At 33.0% G+C, this 19216-nt stretch overlaps 1 protein-coding gene across 5 annotated transcripts in view; it reads right to left on the minus strand.

The window, feature by feature from the left end:
• Nucleotides 1-7786: 7786 nt before the first annotated feature.
• The window catches only part of LOC115887253 (protein SERAC1), a 160550-nt gene continuing 149120 nt past the window's right edge, over nucleotides 7787-19216 (minus strand). For all 5 annotated transcript variants that reach the window (XM_030906632.1, XM_030906631.1, XM_030906630.1 and 2 more), the window contains 2 exons: nucleotides 12434-12583; nucleotides 7787-7932 (listed from right to left, as the gene is read on the minus strand). In XM_030906632.1, the coding sequence (XP_030762492.1) occupies nucleotides 7799-7932; nucleotides 12434-12583 (284 nt within the window). In that variant the 3' untranslated portion in view covers nucleotides 7787-7798. The remainder of the gene's footprint in view (nucleotides 7933-12433; nucleotides 12584-19216) is intronic.

The raw sequence follows: 19216 nt of genomic DNA on the forward strand, positions 1-19216 counted from the left end.
TTTTCAGCAAATAACCTTTGTTGGGGTGCTAAAGCTTATAGTTTGTTTGCCCAGACTAGCAATCTGACTTTCCCCTACATACTTTTCGTCCTCCGAAAGGTATTTGCATGCGAGTGCCAACAACTGTTTGTTGTCTGGTGTTTTTGCCTGGGTTTTTGTTCTTTTTGATGTATGTAGATCTTCAGATGTAACCTGAAAAACAATAATATATTTTTTTACAGCTTTCAAGAACTCAAGATGAATGGAGAAATGTCGCATTAGAGTTTGGTAGAAAATGGCAGTTTTGGAATTGCATTGGCGCTATTGACGGAAAACCTCTGCGGAAAACACATTAATATTGTGAAACCAGCAAATTCCGGTTCTCGTTACTTTAATTATAAAGGATACTTTAGTATAGTGCTGATGGCTATAGTCAACGCTAATTACGAATTTATGATGGTAGACTGCGGAACAAACGGAAGAGTTTCGGATGGTGGAGCTATTCACAATACAACATTTTGGGAATTGTTTCAAAATAATTTGTTAGACATTCCAGAACCTTCAAGTATACCACATACTAACACCAAATACCCTTACGTTTTTCTAGGAGATGATGCTTTTCAAATGGGTAATAATTTCCTGAAACCATATAATCGTGAACATGCAACTCGAAGCGACCGCATATTTAATTACCGACTCTCTAGTGCCCGGAGAGTTGTAGAGAATGCATTTCGTATACTTGTAACAAAGATTTGGAATATTTCAAAAACCCATAAAATTGTCCCCGGAGAAAGTCGCGACTATTACAATAGCTTGTTGCTATTTACATAATTTTTTAATGCGAAAAGGATCTGTTGATTATTATAAAAATACTTTAATATCTGAGAATATAACCACTGGGCAATGTGACACAGGATGTGACAACGGAATTTACACCTTAAACACGGATTATTTAGAAACCCTACTAACAGAGCAAAGGAAATCAGAGATCTCTATCGAAATTATTTTAATCAAGAAGGATAAGTAGATTGGCAACACACTGTTATATAGATATTATATTATACTTTATTTTGAGGATTATTTCAACTATTTTTGTCGCATTATTATATATAATAATAGATATAATCGGTGCTTGTCAGATATAACACCCTTCGAATTTGGCATTTATTTATATATCAGTCGAAAGCATACACTTAAATAAGAATTTTAAGCAAAAAAAAATTGCGGATGAACCACAATTTATTGAAAAATAAATAAATTAAAAGTGAATTTTTACGTTATGGTGAAGTTGTATAAGCGTGTAATTATTGTAATGTATGACGATTATATACATTTTTTTATTAATATAAAGGTCAGAATTAATCATTGAGAAGCATTAGTAAGTCATAAATCAAAAATAGAGTTGGTGATATCTTTTGTAATATTTGCCTGATCGATTTACTCTTTCGATTCAAACTTGCCGCCGGAGCCGTCTGTCACCAATTGTTGTTAAGGATGTAAGCTGCGTAAGCATTGTTGCCAAAGTTATTTCTTGTTTGTATGATACATAATACCGTATGATCGAAAAAAAAAACGGCGTCCAGTTGGCTTTGAAATGACGATCGATGACATTCCCCATATAATTTTACATATAAAATGACAGTGATGTTCATTTCATAGCCATGGCTGACGCCGTTTTTTTTTCGATCATACGGTACGTTACATGATACAAAAAAAGAGTTGAAACCGAAAGAGTTTTGAATGCGTTGGTTTCAACCTTTTCGTGAGAGTGTAAATCTTTTATTTTGTTTTTTATTTTAATACGAATCTGATTGCTTTCGCTTGATTTTACGTGCCGGGCGCCGGATGAACAAATCCTTATACAGTAGCGCTGTCACGAGAAGAACAGATTATAAGTTATTTTAAAATCAAGACATTGAAAGCACTCAGATTCGTATTAAAATATAAAAAAAACAACAGATTAACCCCCAAAGAAGTTGAAACCAACGCAATCAAAACTCTTTCGTGCAACTTTGTAGTTATCAATAGTCAGATATCGTAGGCAAAATATCAGCTATGGGTAAGAGCAGTTCCTCAGGCGATCGCCTTTTCTTGATTTTAAAATAATTTATAATCTGTTCTTAACGCGAGCTTTCTTCCGACCAGTACACGTGTTTTTTTAATGAACCTTTCAAGAAATGAATGAATCTGGCAACGCCGACAAAATTTGGAGGAGTTTTCGCATAGAAAGTAGCCTGTTGTAGCAATAATTAGATGTTAATTTTTTCATTAAATTATGGATCATCCACACTTTTTTTTGGCTTGAAATACTTATTTCGATGTATGCTTTCGAGTGATATAAAAAAAGTACAAAATTCGGAGGGTGTTATATCTGACAAGCATAAAATAAAAACTATTAATAGGTACTTACCTCTATTGTTTCATTTATGGTTGATCTCGTTTTATTTGGCTTTTCTACATCTTTCAAAAATTGAAGTTCCAAAAACAACCAAGACGAAGGTTCATATATGTCTGCACTTGTACTCCCTGTGCGTTGAGAGCAAATTGAGAGTCTTTTATTTTTTTTTAGTTCTTTTCGGAAATTTGTTCTTAACGAATTGATTTTTTTTTCACATCTTCTATTCCCGCATTTTTTTTAATTTTTTTATAAATGTTTAAAAAAATAACCTTCTTTTTTCTTGTCGCGGTTGGAGTAGTCGTTTGACGAAATATCCCATAGTTCTGACCACAGTTCTGACATTTCACGATAACTATCTACAGAGAATAGGTACATTAAACTATCTATAAAACTTTGTGTATACCAAACTTTGTAATATTTCTCGTTCACTTTTTGTTTCAATCTCAGATTCATCTTCGGAAAACAACGACGGCGATGTTGTGTCTTCCACCATGGTTACAAATAAGCCATAGATTAAATAAACTAGTCAAATCTTGTCAATCATGCGACCTAACGGTCAATATATTGTCAATAATACTAGCTCCGCCTTTAATATTGACGAGTATTTTCAGCAGGGCCTATTTTACCATAAGACCCATAAGGCCCGGGCCTTGGGCCCGGTGGTCGGGGGGGCCTGTTAAAGGTTGTAAAATATTCATTCAAATGTAAATTTACACAGCAGAGAAAAAGAAACAGTTACCTCTGATAAGGAAAATAGAATTAAATAAAATAAGCTTTAAATTGATATAATTGATGCATTTTTTAAAATTATTTATAAATTTATATCAAAGATACCGACATCGGCGCCGGCGATTCCCCAATCTAAAAATAACGTTTTATTTTTTTAACCCAAACTAACAAAAGAATTTTTGAATTTTATTGGAAAAGAGGACCCGAATTTTTGCTTGGGCCTTAGGGCCCTACCAGATGAAAAATAGGCCCTGATTTTCAGGAACCCGAAAATCCATCAATATATTGAAAGTACATCAAAATCTATATTGATGGATTTTCCGGGATCCTGAAAATACTCGACAATATTAAAGGCGGAGCTAGTCGTATTGACAATATATTGATCGTTAGGTCGCATGATTGATAAGATTTGACTAGTTTATTGGTAACCATGGCGGAAGACGGAACATCGCCGTCGTTGTTTTCACGAGTTTTAGATCGCAATCATCAGGCTCCTGTTTTTTAACGTATTCTAGAAGATTTAGTTGGCCAAACCTTTTTCTTTTTGATATCTATTTTTTATCCAACGCCTTTTTATTTTTTTTAAAATTTTTTTCCTCGATTTTTTCTCACTTACATGTACCAAAATGATGGCAATACACGCTTTTTTTATCTTTTATTTTTTGGTATAGGGTATAATTCACACTTAATATCTGCACAAAACTTGATATTGATATATGTATTGACCGTGTCAGGCCACCTTTCAAATATTGATAAAACATTGACAATAAAAAATATTGGCAATATTATTGATCGTGTGAGGGCCGCTTTACAGTACATCTGTCCGTTCTGTAGCTACGGGGTATCCGTGAGAGGGGAAACGGTATTCTCTCGATGTTTTTCGTAAAAAATAGACGACGCGTCCTATCAATAAAAAATCAACAAATTTGCAAGTAGCCAATAACATGAGTGGACGGAGCGATTTGCGGTGACGCACTCGTCAAATGGACGTATAAAATATATTGCTGTTTATTTAAATGTTTTTTTGTCCGCATTCCTTTCATAGACACAGATCCAGCAGATGTACTGTACATGTGCAGTACAGTACGTCTGTCCGTTCTGTAGCTACGTGGTATCCGTGAGAGGGGAAACGATATTCTCTCGATGTTTTTCGTAAAAAATTAGACGACGCGTCCCATCAATTAAAATTCCACAAATTTGCAAGTAGCCAATAAAATAAGTGGGCGGAGCGATTTGCGGTGACGTACTCAAGTCGACGTATAAAATATATTGCTGTTTATTTATTTTTTTTTGTCCGCATTCCTTTCAAAGACACAGATCCAGCAGACGTACTATATAGGTGTGAGTCGTTATTGGTCGTTATGGCAATCTAGTAAGTCGGAGTGAACAAAAATACGAAGTATTTATTACATAACTACTTAATTTGACGCTAGATTCCATGCGCTTGGAAAAATATTCGTCTTCTGTCTTTATTCAGAACATCTTACTTTACTTAGCGTGTTGACCGTACTCTTCCTACACATGAAAACCGGCACCCAAGACCAGAAATGCCGACCCTTAGTATATTGCGGGTGAACCACAAATTTCAGGAAAGCTTGGTAACTACACCTTGGCGGTACTTCAAAGCGAATACTACCACAACCGCACGCAAACAGATGTAAGCTTAATTCGGGTTTCTCTTATTACCGATTCTGAACCGACTTAGAACTGTGATGCGTATGCGCAGAAGGAAATATGAAGACATTATTTCATTTGCGCGTGCGCTGCAGAGTTCTAGGACGGTTCAGAATCGGTAATAACAAGAACCCCAAGAAAGCTGTATACTCATTTCCGCATGCGCTCGTCCGCCTAGTCCAGACAGGAAGATCATTTTAGTTTATTGTTGTTTGATTTTATAACTATGGAGTGGAATAATATCTTGATTTTGTGTCTTATTGATGAATACCGATTATACGAATGCCTGTGGAATCCCACACATAATGATTATAAAAACAAATTAAAAAAAGTTAGACTCATGGAACCAGATAAGGTAGTATTCACTTAGCAAACATATACGGCCGCATGGCAACGAACGAATTCGCCAAAAGTGTGCGTATGTTTTATTCGGAATGCGCTCTGACATCCACATTTAGCAAACGTAGGCGTGCAGTGTTGTTCGTCTTGTTCTGACCAATCATTCGCTATTTTGACTGGTTATTAAAAGCAAAAGTAAGTGCTTTAAATTCTTTAAAAATGTCTGATGATGAATTAATGTTAATTGCAAAAGTTAAAAAGATACTAAAGGTGCCCGGTGGCCTAGCGGTCCAGTACGTCTATCCGTTCTATAGTTACGGAGCATCCGTAAGGGGGAAACGATATTCTCTAGATGTTTCTCGTAAAAAAATAGAAGAAAGACGCGTCCCATCAATAAAAATTCGAAAAATTTGCAAGTAGCCAATGAAATGAGTGGGCGGAGTGTTTTCTACCGCTTCTATTTAGGTAGGGATTCATAAAATATATTGATGTTATTTAAATGTTTTTTGTCCGCATCCCTTTCATAGATACAGATCCAGTAGACGTAGTTTACAGCTCTCGTCTACCAATCTCAAGGTTGCGGGTTCGAATCCTACAGCCGGCATCCTACATATAAAATAAAAATAGTATGGGTACAGTTCGTCTGCTGGATCTGTGTCTATGAAAGGAATGCGGACAAAAAACATTTAAATAAACAGCAATATATTTTATATGTCGACTTGACGAGTACGTCACCGCAAATCGCTCCGCCCACTCATTTTATTGGCTGCTTGCAAATTTGTCGAATTTTTATTGATGGGACGCGTCGTCTAATTTTTTACGAAAAACATCGAGAGAATATCGTTTCCCCTCTCACGGATACCCCGTAGCCACAGAACGGATAGACGTACTGTACCTAGGTCGACTCAGCCCTAAATGAGTACTTGGGATTCACAATCCTGAGATAGTAATAGGCGGTTGAAGCGTAGTGCTAGCCACATTACCTTCCTTGTATACCGAACGGCTCTAGCATGGCAAGCTGTGCTTTGTTACTCCCAAGGCGTTAAACGCTATACAAGTTGTTAATTTGTTTATTACTCCCGGCAAGAGCCTTATGGTTGAAATATGGCAACCTCGGCCCGCTCGTCGAGAGCAGAGTTGTTAAACTACACGTAGTAATTAGTAAACTACATTTACTACATGTCACAAGTCACAAGTACTTTTTTAAATGTCGAGTACCGTAAAATGGGGTGAGAACAGTTTCGTAGGCTATTAGCGATATACCGGTTGATAAAAATGTGGTATTATTTTCCCGAATATTTTAAAACATGGGTCTTTGTTTGTTCTTTGCGTATACATATAATTTGATTTTTGAAAAATATGCATATAAATATTAAATAAAAATAACATTTGTGTTTCTATTCACCTGCTATTCGGGAGAATAGAAACACACATTGATGTTAAGGTTTTTATCAATTCTATTTCCAACAAGGTGATTAGAAACAGTAAATTATTACATATTTATAAGTAGGTTTAACAATCATTAACAATACATATAATATAACAACTTACATGTACCAACTTATGTATTACTTTAAAAATAAATATTTTATTTATAAAGTTTTCGCGCCATACAAAATAGGTGATAAATCGATCTCACATTTATTGATCAGTTGATTGACAGAAACAGTGCTGCCACAGAAAAAACAAAACAAAATATAGTTTTTACATTTTATTGTGTATTACCAATGATAGAAATCTATGATAGAAATATTAGATATGTCGACTCTTTTTACTTTGCATATTTTTAATCGTGATTTGATTTTTTTCAGAAATGTTGTTTCTGTTCACCACTATGTTTCTATTCCCCCCATTTTACGGTAGTAAATGTGTAGTTTATGTAACTAAAATATAGATTTTTTATTTCTATAAATTGATCAACAAACAAAGTTTTTAGGTTATGTTTTCACTGTTATTTAAAAAAACTACATTAGTTACATAAACTACACATTTACTACCGTAAAATGGGGGGAATAGAAACATAGTGGTGAACAGAAACAACATTTCTGAAAAAAATCAAATCACGTTAGATAGACCGAATAGATTTCTATCATTGGTAATACACAATAAAATGTAAAAACTATATTTTGTTTTGTTTTTTCTAGTTGTGCCTTTAGATGTAAAAAATCATATATTCTCCTGGAGAATGTCTATGGAGAATTTCTCCATAAGAATTTATAGTTTATTTTGTGTTCAAGGTTAGTTTGTATTTTGTATTTCATAGAAAATATACTTGTTGAAAAAAAAATTGTCTTTTTTTCTGATGTTTAACTTATACAAATATAATATAACTTCATACTTCTATGATAAGAATTTGGTTTGATTTTTGTTTAAAGTCTAAATTGTTTATGTTTTACTATATTTTTGTAGGTAGTTTTTAACGTAGTTTTTGTGTAGTTTTTGAAGGTAGCTTTTAAAACGTAGTTAATACAAAAACTACGCGTAGTTTTTGGCGTAGTTTTTTGCTTCATAAACTACTTAACAACCCTGGTCGAGAGACGACGCGACGGGACTAGTCGGCAGCTTAGCTTAGTATGTAGGCAGTGTTGCCATTTTGTTCCCCAATAAGTAACCGTCTAGTTAACAATCTGTATACGGGAGCTATTATAATTATAAAAAGATACTAACTAAAATGTTGTTTCATTTATTTTTATTGAAAATTGATCTATTTATTAATTTCACTAATTCTAAATATAAAAAGCAATCCCGGCCAGCTGGTTTGCATATTTCTCGATGGTTCAATGGAACATCACATTTGGTACCGATGTCAGGATCTGAAAAGTTAAAAAAAATGTTAAAAACTATAGCACGTGATAAATCCGCTCATAATATTTATCTCAATGTTCTATACAAAATGGCTCATAATTGAATAATAGTAATTTGATAAATTTTAGGGAAGTTTTATTGCAAATGGTTTTATACAGGGTGATTCTCTAACAAAGTCAAAATGTCTATCTATAATAGCTCAGTCACGTAGATTAGTAACGTATGATCGAAAAAAAAAACGACGTCCAGTTCGCTTAGACATGAATATAGATAACATTTTCCATATAATTTTATATATAAAATGACAGTGATTTTCATTTCCTTGCCATCGCTGATGCCCTTTTTTTTCCTTATATGGTATTTAAAATTGCGCTAATTTTTAAGAAATATACAGAGTGGCCTGAACTGTATTCCGGAAACTGCAACAGCATATTCTGCAACTTAGTTTCGGAGACACAGGGTGTAGAAGTTTCAGTTTCATTACGATTTTTTCCAAATAATTTTTGAAGTAACGTCAATATTTGGATGAAAATTGGTGTCTGTGAGTTTTTTGACATGATAATGAATTTGATTTTGATGTCAATATGACTCCTATTTGTAGGGAGCGCCACCTACATGTGTTTTAACTGTTTTAAAGGGTAATAACTTTTCGTCCGTACCTGTATAAAACTACTGAGTGAAAAAATATACATTTCCGTGACTTTCTACGTAAAATGGTAAAAATCGCTACGAATAACCGTTCTAATTATTTACAAAAAATAAACGCTTTGAGTAGATAGTTATTTGACAGAAATAATTTTTATAATTGACTACGATAATTTTTTTTATATTAATCATAAATATTTTAAAATTTTGAAAAATGATGATAAAACAGTTTCTGTCAATAATGACAGGTATTGATAACGATTTCAAATATCTCGAGAAGCATTACGCGTAGCGATTTTTACCAAGATACACTTTTTAAGTAAAAAACGTCGTAAATGTATATTTTTTACTCAGTAGTTTTATACAGGTACCGACGAAAAGTTATTACCTTAAATAATTCTTCAAATCAGTTAAAAATATGTAGGTGGCGCCCTTTACAAGTAGGAGTTATATTGACATCAAAATCAAATTTCTCATGTCAAAAAACTCCCATACACCAATTTTCATCCAAATATTGACGTTAGTTCAGAAATTATTTGGATAAAATCCAAATAATATTGAAACTTCTACACCCTGTCTGTATCTCCGAAATTAAGCTTATTTATACGAACTTTTTTACTTATTTTTATCTGGAGAATATGCTGCCGAAGTGTCCGGAATAACAGTTCGGACCACCCTGTATAATAAATCAAAAATATGTAAGAATATTTTACAGAGCGTGTTAATATCAAATCAATCTCAAATATGACGCCATATAATTTTTTTGTAAATGTTAACCCTATAGGCCAGTAAGCGAGGATAAAAATAGGGTATTAGCTCCGAATTCTTGACACCCGCACCGATTGAGGTGAAATTTTAACAGTGAATAGATATATATATGTAAGAAACAAAAGTTACATAGTAGCGATGTGTGCTTTCACTCTGGGGGTGAGTGCAAAATAGATCACCCATTTTAGTTAGAAAAATCAATAAAGGGATGAATTCAAAGCAAAAAATGTTCTATAACATTTTTTCAGAAAATTAATATTTTCTGAATTATTTAGAGTCGGAGAGAGTTTGCCGTAATTCGAAGCAGACTTACGTCGGCTAGTACACCTGGCATATCCTGGCATATCCAGGAAGGGTTTAGGGAGGAATTCGCGGCCCAGTGCTTTATCAGTGGGCTGAAGGACATCGAGTTACAGAGGGAGCTGCAAATATCCCGATTTTCTACCAGCAGCGAAGCACTGGTCAGGGCGCTGGAAATCGAAGCTGCTTTTAGCGCCATCCCTAGACCGAAGATAAGATCGGTAACAGTCGAGGAACAGCCCGAGAGTACCCACAGCAGTTTGGGGGAGATGTGTAAAAATTTCGACAAACTACGTGAGCTACTAATAAACAAAGGAGTTAACAACACCCAGCCAGAGAACCAGAGAAGATCCCAGGATATTATGTGCTATAGATGTGACAGGAATGGCCATATTCAACGGGATTGTCGCATCCAAATGCCATTCCGTTCATCATTAAGAGAACATCGGCATATCGGAAGATCCCAGGACATAAGTTGCTATAGATGTGGCAGGAATGGCCACATCAAACGGGATTGCCGCGTTGAAATGCGATTCCGTTTACCCTTCAGAGAACATAGGCACCAGGCAGGGGCGGATACAGGAATTTCTTTTAGGGGAGGCCCAAAATAAAAAGTAATGTAGAATATGCTTTTTAGGGTACCTACCATTTTTAATCCAAAAACCTAATATGTGATTCAATCTATAGATTTTAGTGTATTTGGTGTGTCCGCCACTGGCACCAGGAAATTAATACCAATGGGCAAGTATTGGCTGAAGAAAACAGAGCCTCTAGGATGTTTTCCATTAGGAGTCTAAGAAAAACCGCTGACAGTTTGGTGATCAACGGGAAGGTCAATGGTAGTAGAATTCGAATGACTGTGAATACAGGCGCTACGGTATCGTTGGTGCGGACTAACTCAGTGCAAGGATTGAAGATGATGCCTCTTAGAAAAAGAGTGTATTTACGTACAGTTACGGGGGAAATGACCGTTGTCCGGGAGAGGCTTTCATGGAACTGGAGTTAGGGAATTTGAAGTTTCGGCATAGCGTTTTAGTGGCAGACATTGAAGATGATTTTATCATGGGTATGGATGTGATCAGTCAACATGGTTTTTTGTTCGATCACCATAGAAACATCCTGAAAATCGGAAATGATGAATTTTCTGTATCTAGAGAGCAGAGACCAGGAAATATGGAAGCAAGGTAAGCGGAAATTGTGATGATACCTGGTGATGCCAAGAAGACTGTGTTCGGAAAAATGGAGAAAACCCCTGAGTGCCGTGTAGGACGGGTACAAATTATCGACAAGGAGACAGATCGACGACGAGCTACCTTGGGCAAGAAAATGAAACATCGCGAAAGCACTATCAGAGTAAGGAATTTTAAACTGAGAACTGACGAACAATGGACGACGATACAGACATCGGAGCAATACTACGACTCATGGAAGGTAACGGCGAGAGACCACCGTGGCAGGATATTGCGGACAGAGGGCTGGTTTTCAAAGCTCTCTGGGCTCAGTGGAATTCACTGGTGATTGAGAATGGATTATTAAAGCGCACGTGGGAAAGTGCGGATGGCAGGACAGTAACAACTCAGTTACTGGTACCAAGGAAGAAAGTTAACCAGGTATTGGAAGAAATTCATGGTGGTAAAACTGGAGCCCATCTTGGAGTAAACAAGACCTTGAGCAAGCTGAAAGACCGTTTTTACTGGGTGGATTATTGCGAAGATGTTAACAAATGGTGCCAACGTTGTAAGATTTGCGCAGCTAGACAAAGACCAAGTACTCGATCTGGGGAAGAAATGGAACAGGATAGCGTTTGACTGTTGTTCGAAAGAATCGCTAGGAAGGAAAGATTATTGGACATTCATAAGGCCGTTAGAAGGAAGAATGCGCTAGCCAGTGACCGGATGAAAGCTCGTTACGACCTCAGAGCTAATTCTACGGGTTTTCAACAGGACGATAGGGTATGTTTGTATAACCTACAGCGGAAGAAAGGAAGGTCCCCAAAGTTAACTCCAGCATGGGAAGGTCCTTATATAGTCATCAAGAAGATAAATGATGTTGTGTACCGGATTCAACGCAGCCCTAGAAGTAAGATGAAAGTAGTACATCTGGATCGATTGAAGAGATACCGGACAGTAAACCTTGATCGGGACGAACAAATTTGAGAAGGGGGCAATGTCAAGGTGTATGTAGCGCTAAACTGTATTACTGGTTGCATAACTGCATTACTGCTACATAACCGTAACGTGCATTGAGGAACCTGGCGAATTCGCCAGAAAGTAAAAGAATATTACAGAATTCTTTAGAAGGTTCGAGAAACAGTCAGTAGGGGTATATAAAGGCCCGTGCTTGGCTTATACCGCGCTTATTAATATAAATAGTTAGTTATTGTGTGTATAAAGTGAGAAAATAAATTCGTTAAGTATTTTATCGTGAGTTTATATTAGTGGACCCACGGAATCCGTAACAATATGAAGGGTAAGAAAAAAAACGACGATGTGTATTTTATAGAAATTTGTAAGTAATCAGCTTAGTCTGTTGAGGATATCAAGTCCTAAACACATGCTAAATTGTAATGTAATTTGAATAAATTGGATTGTAGTTGAACATAACAAACGATAAACGATGTCCAAATAATAAAGCGAGTAATATTTTGTAGCACCTTTCATTTTATATGTAAAATTATATGTGGAATATCACGATCGTCATTTCCAAGTCAATAACTGGACGCCGTTTCTTTCGACGATACGGTATAATAATAATTGTAGTTTCCACAGATATTACGTGTATTGCTAAACTACTCACCTGCTGATTCGTATGCGATAAATTTCAAAGAAGTAAATGCCACAGGTGTATTTTCGGTATCGATAAAACTGAATATTTCTGGTTTGTTATTATTGTCATTGTTGAATATTTCCAAGAATCTTTGATGCAAATCTAGTACAAATTTACAATCTAAAAAAATATTTATTGTTAATTGGTTGCAGCTAATTGCCTGCTAATTATACAAAATGCAAACGATAAAACGCTTCACAAGTAAATGTTTTTGAAGTTTTTTTTTCAAATATTTACAATAATAATTTTATTATATTTCTATAGTCCTCACACTATGTCATTCCAGAATAATTATAAATTTTACATAAAACCAATTATAAAATTTTGGAATAAAAAGATTAAGGAAGGAAGGTTGATTCTCACTGTACCTTCCGTATCAGCTACCTTTCGTTTCCCTTCCGTTTACATAAAATATTATATCATGTAAATGAATAGGACAATGCACACTATCCCGTTCCGTTTCCCTTCCATTCCATATCCTTTCTTTCCATACATTTTTTTGGCGGACGGACTGAACCGTAACCGAAACAGCATGGTTAAATTCTTACATTTTTAACAGCTCTGTTAAACTTTTGCTGATATTTATTTATTCTTTCACCGCTTAATTAAATCTATTACCTTTTTTAAAAGATACAAATTTTTAAAATAAAACTTTCGTAATGATATAAATTGTACAATAAAAAGTATGGAACTGATACGGAATGGAAGGTTACGTATAGCGTCAATACAATAAAAAATGCGGAACGGATATGGAATGGAAACGGAAGGTATAATGAAAATCAAGCTTTATTCATGCAAGGTAGACGGACAAAAGGCCCTGGGGTGGGGATCCTTGACAGTTCTGTTTGACGACTCGTTTGACACATTTGAATTTGATTTAAAATTATGCGGATCAGTTTTTACTGAGATTATTTTATGTTATTTATTATTTATTCTACTACTGATAGTTGTTTAAAGGTAGTAAATCTAGAAGGAAATTGTAACAGAACTTAAATTAACAATGACACTATTGCGATTTATCGAAAAAGATTGTAAAATAGGTTGATTGCGGTAGATCTCGGTGAAAAATCGAGGGAAATAATGGAATAACTTTTCGCTAGTAAATAACTATATAATATACATACGTGTAGAAAACCGATCATTTATGAAATTCACTCAAAATTAACTAATTATATATTTTTTCTTGCATTTTTGCTTTAATTTATTACTTGTCAAAGATTAGATGTCAAAGAATTTAGATACGTCAATTTGACTTACCTTCAGTAGCGTATCTCGGATATTTATTTTAATAAATAATAATAATTATTATAACTTTACATATTGTTATTAGAATTATACATTTTTATAACAATTTTAATAACTACCAACATTTACTGATAACGTAAAACAACAAATTATTGAGTCTACCTTGATGATTTTTACAAGTTTTGAAGAAAATTACGGCACTGATAAAAACCGGAATTTAAGTCGGCCAATCTAAGATTTTTGATATGCTCCTTCCTTAATTTTTTTATTCGAAGTATAAAATAAACGAATAAACATATAAATTATACACAGAAAAGCACAATAAATTTGCCAAAAACTCAAATTTGTCAAAAGTCAAAATGAACTGACAAAGGACGATTTAATATGAATATACCGGGTGCGTCTCAAAAGTGGCTCACCCTTATAACTTTTTTATTTTTTAAGATAAAAAAACGACATGTGGTATGTTAGTATATGACATAAATTAGGATTGATTGACGCATTTAATTGTTTTTGTCACTTCCTTTTCACCGGAAATGGCTACAACTTTTGATTTTTAAATGATACCCTCGGTATATTTTTCATTTATTCGATAGAAAATGACACTCTGAATAGAATGACACAACATAAGTCCATTTTTGACATCCTCGCTTATAAAAATCGTATTCTAAATTTCAATCTAGAATGCAATGGCTGTGTTAAAAACACTAATTATTATCAATCAAGGAGCCGTGGAAAAATAATTGAAAAATAGTTGTTTTCTTGTCTTGTACACACACTAATTTTGGCCGGTTAACCGGTTAGAATAATCGTATTTTTAATCATATCTCAACTTTTAAAAATGGAACAAGGGTGGCTCATTAGCATATTTGGAAAAGCATTTTTCTACGAATAATTTGGTAGCACACGTTTGGTACTTCAAGTCAAATTGTCGTTATGAATTGTCGTCATTATAAATAAACTATATGCAAAATTGTCAAAAGTTGACATATGCTATGTCATTCTATTCAGAGTGCCATTTTCTGTCGAATAAAGTAAAAAAATAACGAGGGCGTCATATAAAAATCAAAAGTTGTAGTCATTTCCGGTGAAACAGGAAGTGACCAAAAACAATTACACCAATCAATCCTAATACCAGATATCGTTTTTTATCAAAAAAAAGTTATAGAGGTGAGCCATTTTCATATTTAATGTATGAATACAAAAAACCTCTATCTCCTGCCTTTTATTAATGCTCTAGTGAATATTACACGTGTTCTTTAGGTAAGAAACTACAGGGTTGTTCACCACATACGACACGGAATATTGTAGCTAAACGATTAGATTTTTGCAAATTGTAAGTTTTGGGTTCGTTGGAGGACTATTAGAGCTACAATTTAAAAATATTTTTACAGATACAGAGTGTCACAAATAAATAAAAAATATCAAAGTTGTATTTTTTAAATTGAACACCCTGTATATTATTATATTTTTAGTTTTTACGATTAAAATAAAGGTAAATTTGATTAAGGTTGATCACACTTAAACCTTACTGTTTTTGAAATATTTTGGTTGTTGTCAAAATCTGTATTTTGACAACAACCCAAATATGTTAGTACAGTAATGTACAGTAATAATCTTAATGCTTCATTTCTCTAGGCGTATTTAAGTTTTTAACCCAAATATTGTAACCCTGAAGTATTTTTATTTTCTAAATTTTGTGTTGCAATAATAAAAATTATACTACCTTATACAGAGTATCTAAAAATTTATTTTAAATAATTACTAGCTCTAAACTATAATAACTTGTTTAATTTAAATGGAACACCCTGTATATTTTATGAGAATCAGATGCACAATTTAATTGTCTATCAAATTGTATTATACCATCTTTCACCTATCTCTTCAAGTTTTCATAGAAAATGCATTTTCTTATAATTTAGAACTCATTTATCAATATACCCATGGAATATTGACATTTTAAATTATTTTTAAAGATGTAACAAATTTTTAAAGAATACAGATACTAATATTGTCCATATAGTTCGTTTATTTTATTAAAAACATAAAAAAACTGTTTAAATATTTGTTAGAGGACCAATTAATATGATTCCAGTATTCAAACTACATTAATTGACTTTGCGTTGATTAATAATAATTGCTCCAAATACTAAAAAACTGAATTTTGTATGTGTAATAGACAGTGTATTAAAAAGTAACACCTAATTTTTTGACGAATGCTTATTTATAACAGAGACGTTCATTTCCATAACTTATTATTATATTGATTTTTGATTCAAATCCACATTTATTTATAATAATTTATTAACTAACACAATTAAGTATGTAATTAATTAATATTTGGGCGGATAATGGTGGTATATTTAATTAATTGTATACTCTTTTATAAAGATTTAAATAGTTCTTCTAATTTCATTCTTTTTGAATATAAATGGGCTAGTATTATTATCGTTTTTAGCACCTGTACATTTTGTACATTTGTTGCTTTAAAAACTATCTAAAATGTCAATATTCCATGGGTATATTGATAAATGGAGGTCTAAATTATAAGAAAATGCATTTTGTACGAAAACTTGAAGAGAAAAAAAGTAAAAAATGGTATAATACAATTTGATAGACAATTAAATTGTACATCTGATTCTCTTAAAATATACAGGGTGTTCAATTTAAATTAAACAAGTTATTGCCGTTTAAAGCTAGAAATTATTTAAAATTAATTTTTAGACACTCTGTATGAAGTAGTATTATTTTTATTATTGCGACGCAATAATTGATAAATAAATAAACTTCAGTAAATATTTAGTATTAAAAACTTTGATATCCTTGGAGAAAGGAATAAGCTTTAAAATTTTTACTGCAATTTCACAAAATTAAAAATATTTCAAAAACGGTAAAGTTTAAGTATGATAAACCTTAATCAAATTTACCTTTATTTTAATTTTAGAAAAGTAGTGAGTTTATGGGATATCTCCTCCGAGTGAAGAGGTTACCCCATATTCAGAGGAGGAGGTTATAAACAAACAAGAAGAAAGAGCAGGAATTCATAAATTAAGAGGAGGTGGTGGATCTTTTTCGGTATTGGTATGAACTTTTCGCTTATAGAGATGAGTGAATAAAAACAAAAATATATTAATATCGATATATTATTAACATTTACAAATTCCTGAGCTATTTTAGGCAGGGAGGGAGGGAAAGAGAAACAGACAGAGACAGAGACAGACAGAGACAGAGACGACAGAGACAGGACACGAGACAGACAGACAGACAGACAGACAGACAGAAGACAGCACAGAAGAAAGAAAGAGCTTTATTATGCTTGCTTATCCCCACTTACGCTTGCTCTCACTATATTAGTGTCTAGTAATATAGTAATTTCGTATTATAAAAATAAAACAAAAAAAAAAAAAAAAAAAAAAAAAACAAAATAAAGAAAAAACTATCTATGTTGTTAGATTGTTAATTCGAAAGTATACCTATTTCCGTCAAACGATTAGCAGCCAACAGTACAATTTAATTAATCAAAAGATTTATTTTATCCATTGAAAGAAGACTGCCATCGGATAGTTGAGTTCTGTGCTGATTATTTACTAAAACGGCTTAATCTTTTTATGAATTTGTGCCGCGCATTTTGGCAAACATATTTTGCAAGTGAACTAACACACATTGTTCCCCCCCATAACTGAGACTAACGTAGAATTCCACAAGTTTTATAACAAGAAATTTTTTAAAGGTGTTCGAGAGGTTCCACTTGGATGACGCTAGAGATCAGTCACTGCGAAGATTTGAAGGCAAGTTACAACAACCCTTAGAAGTTAGAAGCACAATATCAAGAAACTAGACCCTTCTCCATATCAATCTCCAAAATATTTTAAAAACTTACTATTCTGTTTTAAAGGTGAAAAATGTCAAGTGAGAATATTGAACTTATTAGTGCAGTAATATGTATTCATCAATGAATTTTATAAATATTTAATGGAAACTTATCAAAAACTTAGACAGATGGAAAAAAATACTATTTATGATGTGATTCTTAAATATGAAAGAGGTATGCATGCTTGTGCACAATATTACGAAAATTATGATATATTAGAATTATCCTCTGTAATGATAGACTTAGGATTTATAAATCAAATAACATATTTAAAGTAAATTTGTTAAGAGTGGACAATTCCACAATCAAGTTACAGATGATGTAAACACTAACATAAATAGCAATTTAGTTAAACAGTGATTAATCATCTAATAATTCTACGCTCACTCGCTCAGAATGATTAATTTGAGTTATAAAATCTATATTTTAATAATAAAGATGTATAAATATTATATAGTTTTTATTCATTACATAAAAAAATATCATTACAAATACAATATCATTTTGATAATGCACCACATACAAGTTGACTTTAGAATGATGAAAGCTTTGGTGGTGTTCCGATGGGAAAGCAGGTTGTTCAGTCTATATTCAATACTGGTTTTTGGAATATTTCTTTTACAAATTCTGCTTTTTCAGCTCCTTTAACATAAACAAACTCCATCTCACTTCCATTTCAGTGCAGTTTTTTCAATTATAATTTGAAAAAGATATTGGTGAGGTGTAAATCCTTCATTCCAGTTGATACAATGATGGTTTTTCATTATCCATACTGCCTGTCTGTGACATTCTGGTGACAGAAAATCTAATGGATAGGAGGTTTTCTTAATATATAATGTGAGTTCTCTATGTTCATCAAAGGCTGCAAGTTCTTTAGGTAAAGGTGTTTCTCATCTTTTAATCCTTGTATATCCACATCAACCTCATATTTTTAGTTCACTTAAACTTTTTAATTAACTTTTTTCCCTTGAGTAGTTTGCAATTTGTTCTTTCAATTTTTGTATTTTAAAATACCAAGCAAATTTGTATTTCTAGTTGTAGTGTTGAAGACATATCTACTACTACAGACACTATGTTTACTCTATTTGTATATTCAAACTAAACATTAAGAGAGTGGGGGGTAAAGAGTTTATAATTTGTTTGACAATCTTTGTTAGAGGATTGTAACTAAATAATTTGTCATGTAAAGTAAGACAATAAGCAGATGTGTTTTTTTGATTGCAACTGTTTGTTTTTCAAACTCAATTCTCATTACAACAGAACCCGTTTGAAGCGTTTCCTTTTGATGAGAACAATCAATATATGCAATTGGTGAAATCTCATTGAATTTTTAGGGATTAGAAAAGGTTTCATAGAAGTTACTATATTAAGAATAACGTAAAAAATCTTGCAAACATTTCACTAATACTTTTAACATATTTATTAAAAAAATTTTGAAATTTAAATATAAGTTTCATTGATAAAGGATACCTTTCGGTAATTTAAAAAAATATTCTATATTTTGTTAAACTCTTACATTGTCAAATCGACTCATAATCTTTTTAACATCTCCTTTCGATTTCTTGATAAGGCAATTTTACATGACGGGGACTTCGAAGTTGGTAGTTTTTTTTACAGGCCATGTGTGATCTCTTTTC

The sequence above is a fragment of the Sitophilus oryzae genome, unplaced genomic scaffold (assembly GCF_002938485.1).
Source record: "Sitophilus oryzae breed Bouriz unplaced genomic scaffold, Soryzae_2.0 scaffold_557_pilon_pilon, whole genome shotgun sequence".
NCBI classification, from domain to species: Eukaryota; Metazoa; Arthropoda; class Insecta; order Coleoptera; family Curculionidae; genus Sitophilus; species Sitophilus oryzae.